Below are 22,268 nucleotides of genomic sequence, written 5' to 3'. Positions count from 1 at the left end.
AAGAGACAGCCCAATCCAGCAAAGATAGCCCATATAGCAACAAGACTGCATAGTCCAGCAGAGACAGCCCCTCCAGCAAAGACACCCCCCCAGTAAAGAGACAGCCAAATCCAGCAAACATACATCCCATTCCAGCAAACAGACAGCCCAGTCCAGCAAAGACACAGCTTAGTCCAGCAAAGAAATCCCCTCCAGCCAAGATACAGCCACATCCAGCAAAGAGACAGCCCAATCCAGCAAAGAGACAGCCCAATCCAGCAAAGAGACAGCCCCATCCAGCAAAGAGACAGCCCCATCCAGCAAAGAGACAGCCCCATCCAGCAAAGACATAGCCCCATCCAGCAAAGACATAGCCCCATCCAGCAAAGACATAGCCCCATCCAGCAAAGACATAGCCCCATCCAGCAAAGAGACAGCCCCATCCAGCAAAGAGACAACCCCTCCAGCATAGAGACAACCCCTCCAGCATAGAGACAACCCCTCCAGCATAGAGACAACCGAATCCAGCAGAGACATCCCCTCCAGAAAAGAGACAAAGCCTAATCTAGCAGAGACATCCCCTCCACCAAAGAGACACAGACTAATCCAGCAAAGAATCCCATACAGCTCCCCCCTTGCTCTTCACTGTGACCAGTTAATTTCCGATCCCTGCTCAGTGACGCAAGAAGCACCCCTTTCTGCTCCGACCTTCTCTTTCTTTCCCACAGTTTGCCTGAACCATGCTCCACCACCGGTCACGTGATCCCGATGCCCCCCCACCTACTGCCGCCAGAAAAACAAGGGAAGCTGTAGCGAAGCTGAACCCCCCCCCCCCCCCACCGATGACGGCCCTGTCTATATGAAAACCACACTGCCATGTTAAAGTACCTCTCCAGTGTGGTCCCTAAATACTGGTTCACACTGGCCAGAACCCACTTTGTCAGAACACAATAGCTCAGCAGGGAGATACCAGGTATTCCTCTACCAGGAATGTGTACCAGGCATAACTCTAAACTAACTGTGTATGTCCCAGGATGCATTGCTTTGTTTATTTCAAGTTAGGGACCATTCTGTGCGGAGGGGACATGATCACGCAGTGTGGCTTCCACATAGATTTGCAAATATCTGCTGCAAACATTTCTGTTTTTAATACATAAGGGGGAATTAATAAAGTGACTGAAACAAACGTTGTCTCAACTGGAGCACAGCCAATCAACTTTTACATTTAAATGAAAGATAGAAGCTGGTTGTTTGCTATGATCAACAGCACCAGTTAAGATAGCATTTGTCAAATACACTTTCAATTAATTCCCTCATAGTGTTTAAAGAGTGCTGGCTTTTTCTTCATTTGGATTTCTACAGTGCCACCAGTGGCTATGCACAATTCCATATGGACAATGCAGGACAGGATGTTGAATGTTAGCAATAAAAACCTGGCCATAACTGTTGTAAAGGCTAACACAGTGCTATGAGCAACACGTACAACATTCATATATTTAAAGCTCTACACACACATTCGCAAATGGGATCTATCCACTTTTTTGCCAGCATTGTCCATTGACAGAGGTTCTTCTGCACTTGGAGCACAAATGGAGAAATGGAAGAAACTTACCCTGACTTTTGTTGTGGAGATCTCTGCCTTAAGGATATCAGGGTCATACTTGGTACTCGAAGACGAACCTGAAAATACTGAACAAGACAAAGTAACCCAGATTAAAATATAAATAAAAGCTTTTGTGCTTGAAGTTCAACATATTCCTCAATAACCAAATTAATATATATATATATATATATATATATATATATATATATATATATATATATATATATATATATATATATATATATATATATATATATATATCCACCTATTTTTTACATCATATGGCATTACAAAGCAAAATATTACCTTGTAAAAGTAGCAGTGATATCACTGGGCTGTATAGAGAACTTAGCTGTGGGAGAGACCCAGAAGATCCACCCACTACAGACTTCCTACAAAAACTACAGGAGGGGGCGGATACAAGACCAGTCACAAGGGAAAGAGCAGCAGTCACCAGTCTTGATTACCGGTAACTCCTGCACAAAGGCAAAGTGCAGTTGTTTTATGCTGGGTTATAGCACAGATCTGGAAGAAATACACAGAACACACCAAGAATCAAGTAAAAATACACAATGCCTCTTGTATTTAGACACTCATCCCAAGGTTCAACTTTAAAGTGGTTGTAAAGGTAAACAATTTTTTTTCACCTTAATGCATTCTTTGCATTATGGTAAAATACCTTCCAATACCAGTGCTCCCAGCCCACTCCCTATCACTTACGTCTTAGGTCTAAAATGGGGGGCCATGAATATTTTGGAGTAAAAACCCTTTGAACCACTCCTATGCAAGAACTAGGGTCCATTAGATTGTAAGCTCTTCTGAGCAGGGCCCTCTTAATCCTCTTGTATTTTATTGTATTGTAACTGTATTGTCTCCCTCTTATATTGTAAAGCCCTGCGTAAACTGCTGGCACTATGTAAATCCTGAATATTAATAATAATAATAATAATAGGGTTACAACTCCTTGAGCCCTAAATTGATTCAGGGCTAAGCCTAGGTCTGCCTGTCTGAGGTGAAGCTAGCAGATTCCTGAGTAATAATCAAGGAGGGGGGCAGGATTATAAAATCTATTTTTGTAGCCCCTGGAAAGGAGAGGTTGGATCCAGATGTTAGGGACATCTCTGATCGGAGTGGTGGTGCCCATTCCTAGTAAATAGGAATTATAGTTCGGCTTGAAGGGTTTTGGGGTCCAAGGCTTGCAACAAAAGGATGGACTTGCTTTTGATTTAGAGGAGGATGTCAGGGAGATGTGAAAGGACCCCTTTTGATAAAAAGAGGTAGTAACCACAAAAGTAATACGTTTAGGTTGTTTTTTGTGGGGTGGACGTACTTTTTCACCCAGTGACTTGCTTGATAAATGTATTAAGGGATTCAGCATTGAAAGACATATGTAAGAGAGGTCTTTTCCAAACAGACTCAGCAGACCAGGCCTTTAGCCACAAAATCCTATGCATTTGCACAGAGAGTAGGGTTAGGGACCCGATGAAGTCGATTTTCCACTACATCAACACAAAATAGTAGCACTGAAGACATGACCTGCAATTGTTCAAGGGTCACAGAATCCTGTTCTCTATTCATTTGTCTAGTCCAGCTAACAACAGTCTAACAAATGGACATAGCCCCAATGGCTCATTGAAAGGCAGGACCAATCAGAGCCTTCAATAGGGTTTCAAAGAGTCTATTAAAAGAATCCTTAAAGGAGGAAACCTTCTCATCAGGAACAGTAAGATGCTTGTTAAAATATCACTATCGGGACTGATCTTTTTTTTATAAATCTCTTCTCCATAGGACATTACTTGTTAAAGTGTTTATGAGGAATGAATATGTTTTGTCCTCCGTCAAAACACGTCCGATTTTCGTGCAGTCAGTACAGATTTCGACAGGGAAAAATCTTTTGAGCAAGACTGGGCATGCTCAGAGAAGAAAGAACACAAAGAAAGCAAACCAACACATGACATCACTTCTGAAGTAGAATTTTGTCGTGCGGGAAAATTCATGTGAAGTCTAGGCACATTCCAACCAACAAAACACCACTCTGGACAAAAGATGGACGACCGCTCGGCGGAAATTCGTTGCGTGTGTACTAGGCTTAAGAAGAAAGGCGCTAGAACCCAGATGCTGACCGATGTCCTGTGTCAATGTTCCTGGAGACGCAGGTAGCAAGGACCAGATGTGTTTCTTGCTTCCTTGGTGGACATGCTGGGCACAAGTGCATTTACAACCATCACCACCCAGGCAATAATGTCGTATGGGAAAAACCTTCTAAAATAAAAAAGGTCAATGTTACCTACTACCAACATAGCAGATACATTTTCAGAAGCGGATAAAACACTAAGTGAAAAAGATCCAAAAACAGGTCATGGTCACAAACTACCTGTCTTCATGGTGGGTGAACCCTGAAGTCTTCAGGGTCTGGTTGCCATAGCAATGGAATATGCACCTGAAACTGTACAGCAACCTGCAGCTAACTTAAACTTGTTGCACAACGTGCCAAGGAGAGTACTTAAAGCTGGATCTAGTGCACAAAATAAACATTACAGGCCAGCCCACAATGTACATCATGAGCAACTGAACCAAAAACTGCTAGTGAGCCCTGGGCCAATATGCAGTTGGATCTTGATAAAAGTGTCAGTCAAAGAACAAGCAAAAAAAAAATATATTTTTTGGTATGTGACCTAGATCTGTGCACATTTTGGGGTCATGCACACTGCAGCTCAAAGAAGCAAATTCTACATGCTTTTGAGCTCTCATTTTTTTCTGCCTGGAAACTCCGCTCCATGTTAGCCAATGTATCCATGTACACTATGGCTTTTTCAGGAGTTCACAGGCATATTGCTCTTACAGGCAGAAACAACCCACCACCAAACTCGTGTTTTTGAGAGGAGCTTTTGAGCAGAAAAGACAACTAAATGGCTGAAAACACGCAAAAAAAGCGCAAATGAGCATGAAAAAGCTTAAAGAAGCCTGAAAATACACAAAAAAATAGGAAAAAAATTAACTGAGGGGAGGGTTTGTGAAGAAAAAAAAAAAAAAAACGCTTATGCTCAAAAAATCTCAAATAAACTTAAAAAAGCATGCAAAAGAGCCCAAAAAAGTACAAGCTTCTTCAAGCTGAAATAAAAGCTCAAATGCCTGTAAAAACAGCTTTTTTTTGCTGTAGTGTGCATGAGCCCTTATACTGACCTTGTTCCTGTCTCCATCTTTATGGCCCATAGGGCTAGTGCTTGTCTTTCTAGGAGAGCTGTCTGTCGTCTTCACTGGTCTATACCTGTTGGTAAGATTTGGCTACTAATGTGGCTGTCTCTCTGGGGTGGAGGATCTGTTTATCCTGTCCTTTCCATAAGTACTGGCTGTTTACGTTCCGTCCCCCCCCCTCTTTTTTTGTTTCTTTCCTTTTTTCCTCTCTAGGTTTGTGCTTGGAATGGCTTTGGGGTAATGATACCGACCTGTTTGGAACAAGTAACCTGGGAAACCTTGAAAGTCTAAAATTTTTGGGCATTTCTCTACTGTTGGGGCCATAGTACCTGTATCTCAGGTAATATAGTAATGCGGATATCTTATAAGTTTTAGTTTGGTTTATTACTTCTCAGGACTGTATTGCTATTCGCTTTATTTATTTGAATCTTTACAGACTTATCACATCCCTGAAAGCCTTGCTTCATCCCTTGTGACAGAGGCACTAATATGGCTACAATGACTTCATCCCTTGTGCTAATTGTGGACCTTTTTGAAGAGCATCCCCTAGAGACACCCAGCCTCCCTGCTGTTCCTTGTTTATTTGATGTTCAATATTGGACATGAATCATGTATGTGTAATTATGTAACCCTTGAGGGATCTCTCATTTTCTGTATATGATCAGTGTTATGATGTATAATGAAACACTATATTGTCAAAAATATTGGGACACCTGCCTTTACACGCACATAAAGTTTAATGGCATCCCAATCTTAGTCTGTAGGGTTCAATAATGAGTTGGCCCATACTTTGCAGCTATAACAGCTTCAACTCTTCTGGGAAGGCTGTCCACAAGTTTTAGGAGAATGTCTATGGGAATGTTTGACCATTCTTCCAGAAGCGCATTTGTGAGGTCACGCATTGATGTTGGATGGGAAGGCCTGGCTCGCAGTTTCCATTCCAATTCATCCCAAAGGTGTTCCATTGGGTTGAGGTCAGGACTCTGTGAAGGCCAGTCAGGTTCCTCCACCCCAAACTCGCTCATCCATGTCTTTATGGACCTTGCTTTGTGCACTGGTGCGCAGTCATGTTTGAACAGGAAGTGTCCATCCCCAAACTTTTCCCACAAAGTTGGGAGCATGAAATTGTCCAAAATGTCTTGGTATGCTGATGCCTTAAGAGTTCCCTTCACTGGAACTAAGGGGCCAAGCCCAGCCCCTAAAAAATCAACCCCACACCATAATCCCCCCTCCACCAAATGATTTGGACCAGTGTACAAAGCAAGGTCAATAAAGACATGGATGAGCGAGTTTGGGGTGGAGGAACTTGACTGGCCTGCACAGAGTTCTGACCTCAACACGATAAAATATCTTTGGGATGAATTAGAAACGGAGACTGCGAGCCAGACCTTCTCATCCAACATTAGTGCCTAACCTCACAAATATACTTTTAGAAGAATGGTCAAATATCTCCATAGACACACTCCTAAATCTTGTGGACAGCCTTCCCAGAAGAGTTGAAGCTGTTATAGCTGCAAAGGGTGGGGCCACTCAATACTGAACCCGACAGACTAAGACTGGGATGTCATTAAAATTCATGTGCGTGTAAAGGCAGGTGTCCCAATACTTTTGACAATATAGTGTATGTGACTTAAAAGTTGAAACGCGTTGGTGTTCTCTCGTGTATCTCTGGTATAGAAAAATCCTCCATGATTCCATCATTGTTTATTGAGTTATCTTTATATGTTTTTACAAAGGTTTTCTAATGTTTGTACAAGTTATACAGCTTTAATAGCTTTTTACTTTTAGAATATTCAATTAAAAAAATGTACTTCTAATATAATTCAAGCTAATCCTTTGTCGTTTGGTACTCAAAAGTCCTGTTTCCCCTTCTTTTCTTTTTTAATACTATTGTTGGGATGTGGCACCGCAATAATTTAGGTACAGAAACATGTTAAATTCATTTTTTAAAAAAGGACAGACTTTTTTTTAGAAGAGAAGAGATCTATCCCCTTGGTTCACAAGGAAAAAACTGAAGTCCCGCAGAGTGTATGAGGTTATATGTGGGTGCACAAAACTTCTGTCCAGTGTCCAATCATCGAAAGGTAGCAGCAAATAACTCAAGGTCTATGACTACAAGTCTCATGTCCTGTACTGTAGGATTAAAGTAGAACTATAGGCAAAACGTTTTTTTTTTTCATTTTCGATAGAGCAAGGAAAGGTTTTAACCCGTCAGATTTTCTTTCACTATCTGTGTCCAATTTCAGAGATTTCCCTTCACTTCCAGTCCCATAGCCAAACAGGAAGTGATAGGAAATCCCTGCAAATTAAAGCAGAGTTCCACCCTAATTTTGAACTTTACACCATCCAATAACATTAAAACATTCTAAAAACGATTGTGTTATTTTTTTTTGTTTCACTTACCTTATTTTTAATGAAAATGAACTTACCTTCCTGCCACTTCCTCCTTATGCGGCCGCGGCCGCCAATGTCATTTCCTGCTTTGCATTGACTCCTGGGAGAGGAGTGTCATCAAGCCCAGGAGTCAATGCGCCTGCACCAGTGTTTCTCGTCACTTCCGGTGCAGGCATGACAACAGCTTCTGGGCATGCGTAATGACAAGGAATCCGGCTGTGGGATGACGCGCCTGTGCCGGAAGTGACGAGGCATGGCATTCTGGGACTCCGAAATCCAGGAAGAGGGACACTAAAAGGGACACTGCGGCTTCAGCTGCCCACCCCGCAGATGGCAGCGCTGGACAACAACTTCACAAGGTAAGTAATTCTTCTTACAGGTACCCTGAACAGGGGACAGTTCAGAGGCTATCGTTGTTTAAATGCACTAGCCCTGACTGTTCTGGGGGTATTTTTAGGTTAAAAAAAAAATTTGGATGGAACTCCGCTTTAAGGGAATCCCTTGGGGCTCCCCAGGTCACCAGAACTAGTGTCCCCATTGGAAGATTTCCCCTCTATTACTTTCCTGGGGACAACCCAAAAATGTTCTTTTACTTTCACTTTTAGGGTCCATTCACACTAGCGCTCGCCATTGAATAGTACAGGACCCGTTCTAATAGGAGCGACACAAGTCGCTCCGACTTAGAAAAAGGGTCTCGTACTACTTTGGGGCGACTTGGAGGTGACTTGCATTGACTTCAATTATATGAAGTCCGTGCAAGTCGCGCAGAGGTCGCGGTGCACGCTGTGCACCGTGACTTCACAGGTCGCCCCACCAAGTCATGTCGCCGCAGTCTGAACGGGGTCTTAATGATAATGGTAAACAAGCATTACATGTTTATACAGAAACGATTTTCCAATAGTTCTATTTTGGACTTTCACGTCCTAACTAACTAGAACTACCATTGCAAAACATATTGTATTCCAATAACTACATTCAAAATACACAACACAAACTAAAATACTGCAAAAAGTGATTACAAGACCACGGTTACTTTGTCGGCATATAAAAGTGGAGGAAAAAAATAGGTAAGGACATATGAAATAGAAAAGGAATTCATATACTTAATGTTATCCCTACATGTATTAGCTGCATCCAGTTAGCAGAATAACACATTTTAATGACAGGCGTACTTTAAAAGGAGCTACCCATATTCCCCACCCCTGCTGTCCTCCTCTGGGTTAGCAGCAGCGCACAGCGCAATATTTAGTGCTCAGAGCAGATGTAAATCAGTCCATGCTGATGTATCACTGCATACAGTGCCATTATACCAGCATGGGTTGTTTGCCAAACCAGATTTTACCTACAGTGCTGCTGTAACAAATGTGATTACCACAGATCCCAGCATATGACAAGGAATAGTATAGAAATATGAGACTTTTCTAGGTTACTCAGCAGAGAGCTCCAAATCTGCCTTTAATATTTTTACTTTTTGGAAGTAGAAACTGCCTTGTATTAACAGTAAATTATAAAAAGTAAATTTTTGTTTCAGTGGATTAGAAGGTGATAAAAAATGTATACTAATTTCCCAATAAATATTATTAACAGGGTAGAGGTAGGTGATATTTACATGTGGTGAATATTTATGGGGCTTATTTAATCAGACAAGGAGCTCTAAAAAAATGGAGTAAACCAAAGTAGCTAATGAACCATCACTTCACTGATAAATGAGCGCTGTAATTTCTAAGCCTTTGTTTCTAATTTTTAGGGACTCGTTAAGGACTGGAATAGTACCACTGGATTGGCGTAGGGCCAATGTGGTGCCTATATTTAAAAAGGGATCAAAGTCTTTGCCAAGTAACTATAAACCTGTTAGTTTAACTTCTATAGTCGGAAAGATACTGGAGAGTTTAATAAAAGACCACATAGATGAGTTCTTGCTGGAAAAAAATATTTTAAGCAACAGACAGCATGGATTCATGAAAGACAGAAGTTGTCAAACAAACCTGATTTCTTTTTATGAGGAGGTAAGTAAAACCTTGGACAGAGGGGTGGCTGTGGAAGTAGTATACTTGGATTTTGCAAAAGCGTTTGACACAGTTCCCCACACACGGCTAATGTGTAAGGTAAAGTCTACAGGCTTGGAAAGATCGGTTTGTAATTGGATAGAAAATTGGCTAAAAGATAGAATTCAGAGAGTAGTGGTTAATGATTCTTACTATGAATGGTCTAAAGTTATCAGTGGTGTACCCCAAGGTTCAGTGTTGGGACCCTTACTTTTGAATATCTTTATAAATGATATAGGGTCTGGGATTAAAAGTACCATTTCAGTCTTTGCAGAGGACACCAAGCTTTGCAGTGGAATAACTTCTTTACAGGATGTCTCCAACTTACAATCTGACCTTAATGCACTGTTTCATTGGGCAACTATGTGGCAAATGAGGTTTAATGTTGATAAATGTAAAGTTATGCACTTGGGGGCTAAGAATATGCATGCATCATACATACTAGGTGGAGTAGAACTGGGGGAATCCATAGCGGAGAAGGATCTGGGTGTTCTGGTAGATCATAAGCTTAATAATAGCATGCAATGCCAAGCTGCTGTTTCCAAAGCAAGTCCTTTCTTGTATTAACAGAGGCATGGACTCCAGAGAGAGAGATATGATTTTGCCCCTGTACAAATCATTAGTAAGACCTCATCTGGAATATGCAGTTCAGTTTTGGGCACCAGTTCTTAAAAAGGATATTGGGGAACTGGAGAAAGTGCAGAGAAGGGCAACCAAACTGATAAGAGGCATGGAGGAGCTCAGCTATGAGAAAAGATTAGAGGAACTGAGTTTATTCTCTCTTGAGAAGAGGAGATTAAGGGGGGATATGATCAACATGTATAAATACATAAGGGGTCCATATAGTGAACTTGGGTTTGAGTTGTTCACTTTAAGGTCAACACAGAGGACAAGGGGGCACGTCTAGAGGAAAATGGATTTTTGTAAAATCTTACCGTAAAATCCTTTTCTCTTAGCTCATTGACAGACGTAGTCCTCGGTGATACACCACCTTCGGGTTATGTTGCCTCCACAGGAGCAGGACTAGACAGGAAATTAAAAAGCTCTGGCCACACCCTAGGGGCAGTCCCAGAGGGTATATCCTCTCTCTCTCTGCCTCAGCAAATCAGTTATGTGAAAAAGCAGTCTTTAGAGATTTTAACCCAACCCAACTCAAAAACAGAGGGGCGGGGACTACGTCTGTCAATGAGCTAAGAGAAAAGGATTTTACGGTAAGATTTTACAAAAATCCATTTTTCTCTAGCGCTCATTGACAGACGTAGTCCTCGGTGATACACCACCTTCGGGACGTCCCAGAGCAGTATCACAACTGAGGGGTGGGAAAATGAAATCAAATCCCAATCTAGAAGGCCCAACCGGTGCCAACTAGAAGTTTACAATGCTCATCCTTAATGATGAGACTCAACAAAAAAGAGAAAAATTTTCCTTTTTTTTTTTTTTTTTTTTTTCAAACAAAAAAACCCTCGAGGTAGACCACCGGTCTCCTCAAATTGCGGCCTGAAAAACCTTGCGGCCAAATGAGGCATCCGCCGATGCCGTCACATCAATTTTATAGAATTTTGTAAAGGTATGTACCGACGACCAGGTGGCCGCCTTACATACCTGGACCACTGACGCCTGATGGCGAAAGGCCCAGGAAGTACTGAGCGCTCGAGTGGAGTGCGCCCTAACAGGGAACGGAGGACTCTGACCCTTAATAGAATAAGCCTGTACCACCGTTTGTCTAATCCATTTGGCAATGGTAGCGGCAGATGCAGGCAAACCCTTTCTGGGGCCATCCGTGATCACAAAAAGTGAATCCGTCTTACGGAAAGATTCCGTAGCTTTCAGGTATACCCTGATTGCCCGAACCACATCTAAGGAATGCAACGCATGTTCCCGATGATGCTTGGGCTGAGGACACAAGGAAGGTAGTACAATATCTTCATTCAGATGAAAATCTGAAAACCACCTTAGGAAGAAAAGATGGCTTAGGATGAAGTACTACCTTATCCCTATGAATCACTAGGTATGGGGACTGGCATGATAATGCAGCCAGTTCTGACACCCTGCGAGCAGAAGTAATAGCCACCAAGAAGGCCACCTTCTGGGATAAAGTAAGCAAGGGAATCTCCCTGATGTTTTCAAAGGGAGGTTTCTGTAGAACCGACAAAACCAAATTAAGATCCCAGGGCGGTAAGGGCGCGCGGACTGGAGGAGCCAGGTGCCGCACCCCCTGGATGAAATTCCACACCAAGGACTTGGTAGCTAAAGGTTTCTGAAAGAAGATTGCTAATGCTGAAACTTGACCCTTGATGGTGCTCAAGGCTAGCTTCTGCTCAACCCCTTGTTGCAAAAAAGCCAATATTCGAGTCACCGAATAGGTACGTGGAGGAAATCCTAAAGATTCGCACCACGCAATATAAGTCTTCCATGTGTGATAATAGACTTTGCTGGAAGTCGCTTTCCTTGCTTTAATAAGGGTAGGAATGACTGAAGTAGACAAACCTCTGTCCTTCAGTACTTGGGTCTCAATGGCCAGGCCATTAAACCCAGCGACTGTAAAGCATGATGGTAAATTGGTCCTTGAGACCACAGACACTCCCTGAGACGAAGTTCCCACGGAACGTCTACGACTAACATGTCCAAGTCGGCCAGGCCGGCTTGAGGAGGCCAGCCTAGAATTTCTCTTTTAAGAAAAAAATCTTGCCAGGACCTAAGATCCCAGCAAGGTATCTACTAGACAGAAAATAACTGATTTGCTGAGGCAGAGAGAGAGAGGATATACCCTCTGGGACTGCCCCTAGGGTGTGGCCAGAGCTTTTTAATTTCCTGTCTAGTCCTGCTCCTGTGGAGGCAACATAACCCGAAGGTGGTGTATCACCGAGGACTACGTCTGTCAATGAGCGCTAGAGAAAAAAAGATTTTGTCTCCAAATACGGAAAGGTTTCTTCACCATAAGAGCTGTGAAAATGTGGAATAGACTCCCTCCAGAGGTGGTTCTGGCTAGCTCACTAGATTGCTTTAAAAACGGCCTGGATTCTTTCCTAGGTGTACATAATATACCGTATATACTCGAGTATAAGCCAAGTTTTTCAGCACATTTTTTTGTGCTGAAAACGTCCCCCTCTGCTTATACTCGAGTCAAGGAAAAAAAAAAATCCCTGGCCGCTCCGATGGGCTTAAGCTTTAAAAATGGTGCCGCCCGTCGCATACATGTCACCGCGCACGCGCCGCCGCCGCTTGGGAGCGGCCGGGAATAGCCGAAATTATACGAGCGGCGGCGGCGCGTGCGCAATGACGTGTCGGCGCCGGGCGGCGCCATTTTTAAAATGAAGGCACCTCTGGAACAGGTAAGGGAAACAGCTTCACTACCTGCCATTATGCAGGGCTGCGGGCACACTACAAGGGATGCAGTGCTGCGGGCATGGTCCACCTGTACTTGCCCACAGCACTGCATCTCCTGTAGTATGCCCACAACCCCGGATCCTCTTGTACCACGCCAGTACCCTGCATTCTCCTAGAACCATGCCAGTACCCTGCATTCTCCTGCACCATGCCAGTACCCTGCATTCTCCTGTACCATGCCAGTACCCTGCATTCTCCTGCACCATGCCAGTACCCTGCATTCTCCTGCACCATGCCAGTACCCTGCATTCTCCTGCACCATGCCAGTCATCCTGAATTCTCCTGCACCATGCCAGTCACCCTGCATTCTCCTGCACCATGCCAGTACCCTGCATTCTCCTGCACCATGTCAGTACCCTGCATTCTCCTGCACCATGCCAGTCACCCTGCATTCTCCTGCACCATGCCAGTCACCCTGCATTCTCCTGTACCATGCCCGCCGCCTTGCATTCTCACCCTAGGCTTATACTCGAGTCAATGATTTTTCCCATCTTTTTGTGGTAAAAGTAGGGGCCTCGGCTTATACTCGGGTCGGCTTATACTCGAGTATATACGGTAAATGGGTACTAAAAATTTTTTTAGGTAAAGTTGATCCAAGGAATATCGGATTGCCTCGCGGGGGATCAAGAAGGGATTTTTTTCCCCTGCTGTAGCAAATTGGATCATGCTTTGCTGGGGTTTATTTTCGCCTTCCTCTGGATCAACAGCGGGTATAGGATTGTGTATATAGGATTGTATGGTAGGGTTTTCAATACTGTTTTTTTTTTTTTTTTTTTTTTTTTTTATGGTTGAACTGGATGGACTTGTGTCTTTTTTCAACCTGACTAACTATGTAACTATGTAAATGGGTTTACTACACATCATCGCCAATGTATTTATGCCAGTGGGCAACACATTCATTTAGTGGTTAGAACTTCTGCCTTGTAGCCCTGGGATCCATGGATCTAATCCTGGTCAGGCCAATATCTGAATGGAGTTTGCATGTTTTCCCTGTGCTTGTGTGGTGTTCCTCTGGGTACTGTGGTTCCCACCAACACTCCAAAAACCATTCTGGTGGAATAATTGGAACCGCTCTAAATTGGTCTTAGTTTGTATGTGTATACATGTGAGGTAGGGACCTGCAGCTAGCCATAAATGGATGGGAATTTGGCCAGTTCAGCAGGAACCAGCAAAATATCGATCCATATGCGGGCGTCCTTGTTCGACATAAGGTGATAGATAGACTTCTGTGGAACGGGAATGTTGGATAACTTTTGTCAAACGGCAGATGTAGCTGTTGATCAGTGTAATCTGACAGCAGAAAGTGCTGCTCTTAGAATACAATTTCTTAGCGGATGGAGATTCCCTGATCTACCTCACTTGTGTGGGTGGAGGTATCTGTTCATTTTTTTCATTTTACCCGCTGGCTGAATGAAGAAAAACTGACCATCCTATTGGCAGTTTTAGGCCGGGTTTACATATGTTCGGCCGCGGTTCCCACCATGGGGTCGGGTGCGTCCCTGTTCACTGGTTCAGGTGTGAATCAGGTCAGAATTTTTGCCTGAATTCACACCTGAACCGGACCTAAAGACACACACGACCCTGATAGAATGTGGACTGAGGCCGCCTCGGACCTGCGTGAATCGACTTCATTGCGAGCTGGGCACACTGGCATACCTGTACTAAATATACTACAAGGTTTAAAGATAATATATAAATCTAATTTTAAAAGGAGGATTTGGCCATTTAGAAATCATTATTACCCTTTAAAAAAACGGTCGCCTAGGTGTATCTATCTCATGACATTCATCAGAAATTAGTTGTGATCAGGTTAAAGAGAGCTCCATTAAATTTTGTGTTTATTAAAAGTCAGCTGCTGGCTTTTAATAAAACAGCCACCCACCTGTCCCAGGATTCAGAGATGTGCTCACCCGAGCCATTTCTTTCCTCGCTGCTGTGTCCTGGAGCCAGCATCCTAACTTTGGGCACCCGACTGTGAAAGCTTGTGGCTTGGAAGCTAAGTGCCCACTGCACATGTGCAAGCCGCGCATTGTGAATGGTCTTTTAGACATGTGACATGTCCCAGAAGATTGGAGAGAGGGGAGGGGGAAGGAAGAACTTCAGAACCAGGTACCCGGAACCCCTCACCCACAAAAAAAAAAAGCCATTTAGTGAAGAGGGGGGGGGGGGCCTTAAAGCAGAACTTCCTCTTTTGGGCGGAGCTTTGCTTTCATATAGTCACACTATAGTATGCTGATTTTTCAATTGGTTATCCTGCTTTACTGAATAAAGTTATCTGTTTAAGGTAGTATCTGGAATTTAGGGAGACAGTAGCCGCTAGTGAAGCTTTCATAAATGCTGAATCCCTTCTTACACTGAAATGACTGGAAAATGCAGCTACTCCTTCACATGAGAGTGCTGCAGCACTGAAAAAAACAAAGTCATTCTATGTGAATAGGGTATGCTTGGATAATTAAACATAAAATCCCTAGGCAAGAAGCAAGAAACAAGAAACATTTCATACGTACTGCTAAATGCAAACACCAACTTCATTGCAGGTCAGAAGACAGGTCTTATACACAGGCCCTACATTTTTCTCTTATGATGTGTTTTGATAAGGATATTTTCTCCTGATTTTACACGAGGAGCTACACAAGAAAGCTTTTACAGAAAAAATACACACAGCTCCGTTTTCAGATTCAGATAATGCCTTCAGATACTTACAGCTTGTACGTGAGCTAGACTTTTCTTTGTAGGCATCATTTAGCCTCACATATTCATCCAGGGCAAGTGCCAACCTTTGTTCCTTCACATGATAAAGCTCTTTCTGAGTGCTTAGGGCATCTTGTGCCACCATAAGATAGTCTTTTAGCATTCGCTCCTGTTCCTTCCTCCATAGCTTACGTGGATCTTCTATCTGTGTGGATTCTAAATGAAAAAAAATGTATATTTGGAATTATTATGCAGCAAACCTAAAACAATGAATATAATCTGTCTTTGAATTGGACAACAATGATTATTTCACAAATTAAAGGTGTTCAAAAAAATACCTAATTTCCTTCCTCTAAAGGCAAAACATTTCATTTAGTTTTGGACAGAGTATGAAAAGACTCAGATCTTTTGCTGCCTGTCCCTGTTGGGGATATTCACCTTCTATATTTGTCCTGGTGGCCATTATAAATAGGACATAAATTGATGGGAAATCCAAAATATTACAACTGGTCACCAGAAGAAGAAGTGAGGGGGGAAAAACCTTCATTGAAGACCACCTGTTCTGGAGACAACTGTCTAAAGGGCCGTATACACGGGCCTAATATCAGGTGGCATCGGCCGGTTCAATAGAAACCAACTGACATTCAGCCAGTGTGTACAGCAGCTGGTCTGACATGGTCTGACAGTTCAGCTAGCTTGTGTCTAAGGTGAATGATGAAAAAGGGTCTTCTGATTGGCATCCAATCAGCACTCTCAGCCAATGGCTGAGTTCTGGCTGGTTGTGTCAGAACACAATAGCTCAGCAGGGGAGATCGCTGTACTAACATTGCATAGTTAACCACTTCCATACCGAGTCATGTAAAATGACGTCGGCCCGTTCTAGCTGCTACTGCACGCCCCCGGCGGCGCGCAGCGGCGCGATCAGGGATGATAGCCCATCACTGATCAAGGTAAACAGCCAATAGAAATTGGCTGTTTACCACGTGATCGGCTGTGTCAATCACAGCCGATCACATGAGCGGCTCCAGCACGAGCCGCTCGTTCTCTCTGCAATGCGCGCCCCCGGGGGCGTGCAGAGCAGCGATCGGGGACGAGGCTCGTCCCTCGGACAGAGTCGATCCCCGATCTAGGTAAAGAGCCAATGAAATTGGCTCTTTACCACGTGACCGGCTGTGTCCAATCACAGCCGGTCACAAATGTCAACAGAGAACACGGTAACTAGCTGTCACCGTGTTCTCCTCCTCACACACTGATCCTGTGTGAGGAAGAGAGTGTGGTAACAGCTAGTTACCAACTACAGTGCACCCTAAACACACTGATTGCCCCCCCCCAATAAAGAGCACCTGTCACTAGCCCATCAAAGTACCCGAGTACCTGTCATCAGGTACTCAGATGACAGGTACTCGGGTACTCTGATGGGCTGGTGACAGGTACTCAGGTACTCTGATGACGGATACTCTGATGACAGGTACTCGGGTACTCTGATGACAGGTACTCGGGTACTCTGACGGGTACTCGGGTACTCTGATGACGGGTACTCGGGTACTCTGATGACAGGTACTCGGGTACTCTGATGACAGGTACTCGGGTACTCTGATGACAGGTACTCGGGTACTCTGATGACAGGTACTCGGGTACTCTGATGACGGGTACTCGGGTACTCTGATGACAGGTACTCGGGTACTCTGATGACAGGTACTCGGGTACTCTGATGACAGGTACTCGAGTACTCTGATGACGGGTACTCGGGTACTCTGATGACGGGTACTCGGGTACTCTGATGACAGGTACTCGGGTACTTTGAGTACCTGTCAACGGAGTACCCGTCATCAGAGTACCTGAGTACCTGTCACCTACCCATCAGAGTACCTGACGCCTGAAGTACCCAAGTACTTGCCGCCTGCTCATCAGTACCCATCACTACTCATCAGTACTCATCAGTACCTATCACGTATCAGTACTGATCATCAGTACCCATCAGTACAGTATCACCTATCACCTATCAGTCAGTGAGTACTACTCATCAGTACCTATCACCTGCCTGTCACCTGCCCATCAGAGTACCCGAGTACCTGTCACCTGCCTATCGGAGTACCCGAGTACCTGCCACCTGCTCATCAGTACCAGAGTACCTGTCACCTGCCCAACAAAGTACCCGAGTACCTGTCACCCTTCATACAGCCACCATGTCCAAGTCCAAAAAGGTTTATATACGTCCTCAGTTTAAACCTAAATACCGGTGTTATGGCAGCAGATAGCTGCCATAACCCTGGTATTTTTTTAAACGGTGGACGGTTGGCTTTCCGATAAGGGTGGTCCCAGCGGCGGATTCGCCGTGGGATCACCCTTCCGGGATGGCGGAAGAGGCGCCCCCCCCCCTCCCGACGCGTTCCGGTCCTTTTCCCCGCTTACCGGACCCGCCGGCAGCGGGGAAAACGATCCGGTCCCGAATCCTCACAGACAGGATGTCGAGTGAGGGCAAGCTTGCCCTCACTTGACTCTATGGTCTTGGAGGACCGGAGCTACGGAAAATGTTGTTGCCTAGCAACCGGTTTAAAGGTCCTTTTTTTTTTTTTTTTTCATTTTATATCATAATTATTATTATTTTTTTTTTTTTCTATCTTTTAGTGTACTTGTGAGATCTGAGGACTTTTTGACCCCAGATCTCACAAAAAAGAGGTCCTGTCGTGCATATTTCTATTACGAGGAATATTTACATTTCTTTTAATAGAAATAAAAATGATAATTTTTTTTTTTTTTTAAACGGTGTAAAAATAAAAAATAATAAATAAAATAAATAGTAAAAAAAAAAAAAAAATTAAAGCGCCCTGTCCCCGTTAGCTCGCGTGCAGAAGCGAATGCATACAGAAACCCCGCCCACATATGTAAACGGTGTTCAAACCACACATGTGAGGTATCGCCGCGATCGTTAGAGCAAGGGGAATAATTTGAGCCCTAGACCTCCTCTGTAACTGAAAGATGGCAACCTGTAGAAATTTTTAAATTGTCGCCTATGGGGATTTTTAAGTACCAAAGTTTGTCACCATTCCGTGAGCGTGCGCAATTTTGAAACATGACATGTTGGGTATCTATTTACTCGGCGTAACATTATCTTTCACATTATGGAAAAAAATTGGGCTAACTTTACTGGTTTCTTATTTTTTAATTAAAAAAGTGATTTTTTTCCAAAAAAATTGCGTTTGGAAGACCGCTACGCAAATACGGTGTGATAAAAAATATTGCAATAATCTCCATTTTATTCTCTAGGGTCTCTGCTAAAAAAAATATATAATGTTTGTGGGTTCTAAGCAGTTTTCTAGCAAAACAACTGATTTTAGCTTGTAAACACCAAATGTCAAAAATAGGCCTAGGCAAGTGGCTAGGATGCATGATGATGCTCCTTGGATGTTAGGCCCCTCTATATGGCTAGGCTGTGAAAAAGTCTCACACATGTGGTATTGCCATACTCAGGAGGAGTGGCAGAATGTATTTTGGGGTGTCATTTTTGCTGTGTACATGCTATGTGTTAGGAATATCCTATAAATTGACAACTTTGTGTAAAAAAAAAAAGTTTTCATTTTTTTCCCACATTTTCCAAAAACCTGTGGAAAAAAATGATATGTTCAAACGACCCATAATGCCTCATAGAATATACGTTGGAGTGTTTGCTTTCCAAAATGGGGTCATTTTGTGGACTTTTCCATTGTATTGGTGCTCTAGGGCCTTGAAAAGTGTGATAGGTAGTAAGAAAGTTTTATGTGTATTTATGCTCCTAGAACGCCTGAATGTGCTTCTTGGACGTGGAGTCTCTTTTTGTGGCCAGACTGTGTAAAAGTCTCACACATGTGGTATCGCCATACTCGGAAGGAGTAACAGAATGTATTTTTGGGTGTAATTTTTGCTGTGTACATACTATGTGTTAGAAATAGCTTATAAATTGACAACTTTGTGGGAAAAAAAAGAAAAAAAAAATGTTTTTCTTCATTTTCCCAAGAATTGTGGGAAAAAATTACAACTTCAAAAAACTCACCATGCCTCTTACTAAATACCTTGGACTGTCTACTTTACAAAAAGGGGTCATTTGGTCGGTATTTGTACTGTCCTGACATTTCAGGGCCTCAAGAAAGGAGATAGGCAGTCAGTACATCTGGTGTGATCAATTTTCAGTAATTGGTACCATAGCTTCTAGACTCAATAACTTTCACACAGACTAAATAATATACACTAATTTGGGTTAATTTTACCAGAGACATGTAGCAGTATACATTTTGGCCCAAATGTATGAAGAAAAATTTATTTTTTGCAAAATTTCATAATTGAAACTAAAAAAAAGTGTTTTTTTTTTCAAAATTTTTGCTCTTTTTTTGCATATATCACGAAAAAAAAAAACCCCAGTTGTGATCAAATACCACCAAAAGAAAGCTCTATTTGTGTGAAAAAAATGATAAAAATTTTGTTTGGTTATAGTGTAGCATGACTGAGCAATTGTCATTCAAAGTGTGAGAGTGCTGAAAGCTGAAAATTGGTCTGGGCAGGAAGGGTGTCTAACTGCTCTGTATGGAAGCGGTTAATAAAGCAGCTCCTCCTAAGCTTTTCAGTTTTTTTTTTTTTCGTTCAGCCCACTGGGTTGAATTTAAAAAACTATAAGTGGGTACCAGGCTTAAGGGGGGTTTACTTAAGAGATTCTGCTTAAGCCTCCTAGACAATAGTATTTTTTTTTAGGGGGGAGAAGCTGCTGTACTAACAATCCGATGTTAGTACAGCAATCTCCTCTGCTTAGCTATTGTGTTCTGACAGAAGGACTGACCCCGCCCCCTCCCCCCCCCCCCGCTAGAACACTGCGATAATCAGATGTCGATTAGCAGACCTCTTTTTGTCATGCCACTTCGACAGATACTGCCCGATAACTGGCCAGTGTGTACGGTCCTTTAGGAGAGATTCCTCTCATTCCTGTTGTATCTTTGGCACAGGAAATAAAATGAAATCTCTTCAAACAAGCACAAACAGTTAAAAGAAAATTGCATGACTTTTTGGTCATTCCCTATACAAGGTGCCTTACATTATGACCTCTGATGTGGACACCAGACATCCCTTAACATTTATTTATATTATTTTTACACATAGTTCCTTAACAGTAACCCACAGTTACACAGGAAGGACACTTTAGAAAAAACATATATATGGCACACACACATTCATAGACATACGATCACACATACATGATCGTATGTCTTGTATTGATCCCAGAAAAACAGCAGGAGAAATTACATAGGCCAATTTAATGCACATTTATTAGCACCCATGTATCGATGTAGCCGGGATCGGACTACTACAATATATATGTACTTGCATGTTTATGGTTATTGTTGGAATTGCCTGTGTACCCCTTTAAGACTGCTTTCAGAAGAAGATCGGCCTCTCACAGGAAGTGGAAGAATTGGATTGTGGGAGATATAGTTCTGTAATGGGAGCAGACTGTTATCTGAATTGCTGAAGGAACTGTACTTCCAGAGAGCAATGGGGAAGTGAAGGATCATAAGACTATAAACCTATCTGCTTCACGGTGAGCGCGCTCTCTTGCTTCCAGGACCTAGTGAGTGTGGATCTGTCTGTTGAGTGTCCACAGAACTGTCGGTGGCTGAGGCCTAGGACACGAAGCCTAACTAGAGTGGGGAGCTTGTCCTCAGCGGAGCAGATGCTGATAGCTACACTGTGGATGCTTACACAGAATAGCTGAAGAGGAAGCGAGCGGAGGCCGGACAGATTGACTGAGGCAGCAGAGTATCGATCACTCCCAGACGCCGGAGCATGGGAGAGCGCATCGCATGAATTGCAGGATCCTCACATATGGACATCAGAGAACAAAAGGGCTGTGTGGAATCCTAACCGCAAGTATAATCCTTTTCCATCAACACACTGACTGTATTGCACATATAATTTCTTTTGGGATTACAAATATCACATTGGACAGTGATAAGAGCTCCAACTGCTGGCGAAGACTTAGCAAGGCCTTACTAGGAGAGGGGTTGACACCTGGTATATCCTAAAGGGGACACACTTAATGTACTTTATTGCACTATTAACTAGAATAGTCACAGAACTGGCATAGTTCTAAGTTCTTTCCTCTAAGCAACTGTAATAGTAGTGCTATAAAGGTTAACAGTCATTGTTCACAATCTGAGAATATTGTTTTACATTGTTCATTGATATCCTTTGTTTACTATTTCTTTATATATCAGTCCTGCTGAATCTCACTGGTTTTGGTGGGATTTGACTGACTGATAGAGTTATACCCGTTTATCCTTTAAGTAAAAAAACAAAACGTCATTCCTTTTGTGTCTGTGTTCTTAAAGGTATCCTTACAATGTCAGAACCTAGAGTGTCAAGTGGGTTGGACGGTTCACAGGGTTATGGGAGTGCTGAGACACCCATTAATCAGCAGCCCTCAAGGGGGCAGTGCTACATCTACTTGCTAACAGACAGCGGTTAGCCACTGATATGGCAGTACTAATATTCAGCCCATCAACTCTTAAAGAGGTTGTAAACCTACAATTTTGTTTTTTAACAAAACGAACACCTGAAAGAAAAACACATAATGAGCTAGTATGCATCACGTACTAGCTCATTATGAAATACTTACCTAAGAACGAAGCCCCGCAGTGCCGACTGCTTAACTGTCTCATGGGCGACATGTTCTGTCGCCCTTCTTCCGGGTTTGCAGCATCCGGCCATCTGATTGGCTGGAGCCGCAATGACGTGACTCCCGCGCATGCGCGCGGGAGCCGACGGTAACAGCACGGGGCTCTGAAGGAACGGCACGAGCGGCCGTTCCTTCAGAGCACATGCGCCAGTGATGTCACTGGCTGCATGCAAAGTAAATAGCTCCTAAACGGTGCATGTTTAGGAGATATTTACAGTACCTATAGGTAGGCCTTAATATAGGCTTAACTTTAGGTACAAGTTGCAGAGGAGGG

At 43.1% G+C, this 22,268-nt stretch overlaps 1 protein-coding gene across 1 annotated transcript in view; it reads right to left on the bottom strand.

Moving 5' to 3' along the window:
• Window positions 1-22,268, bottom strand: part of WWC2 (WW and C2 domain containing 2) — a 354,353-nt gene that overhangs the window by 177,064 nt on the left and 155,021 nt on the right. Inside the window, exons 3-4 of the mRNA XM_082256568.1 lie at window positions 15,307-15,510; window positions 1,592-1,668 (exon numbers count right to left, since the gene is read on the bottom strand). Of these exons, the coding sequence (XP_082112694.1) occupies window positions 1,592-1,668; window positions 15,307-15,510 (281 nt within the window). The remainder of the gene's footprint in view (window positions 1-1,591; window positions 1,669-15,306; window positions 15,511-22,268) is intronic.

Source organism: Pelophylax lessonae, assembly GCF_965119305.1.
Source record: "Pelophylax lessonae genome assembly, chromosome: 1".
Taxonomy (NCBI): Eukaryota; Metazoa; Chordata; class Amphibia; order Anura; family Ranidae; genus Pelophylax; species Pelophylax lessonae.
The sequence above is the reverse complement of the archived record's forward strand: the minus strand, read 5'-3'. Positions and strand labels throughout refer to the sequence as shown.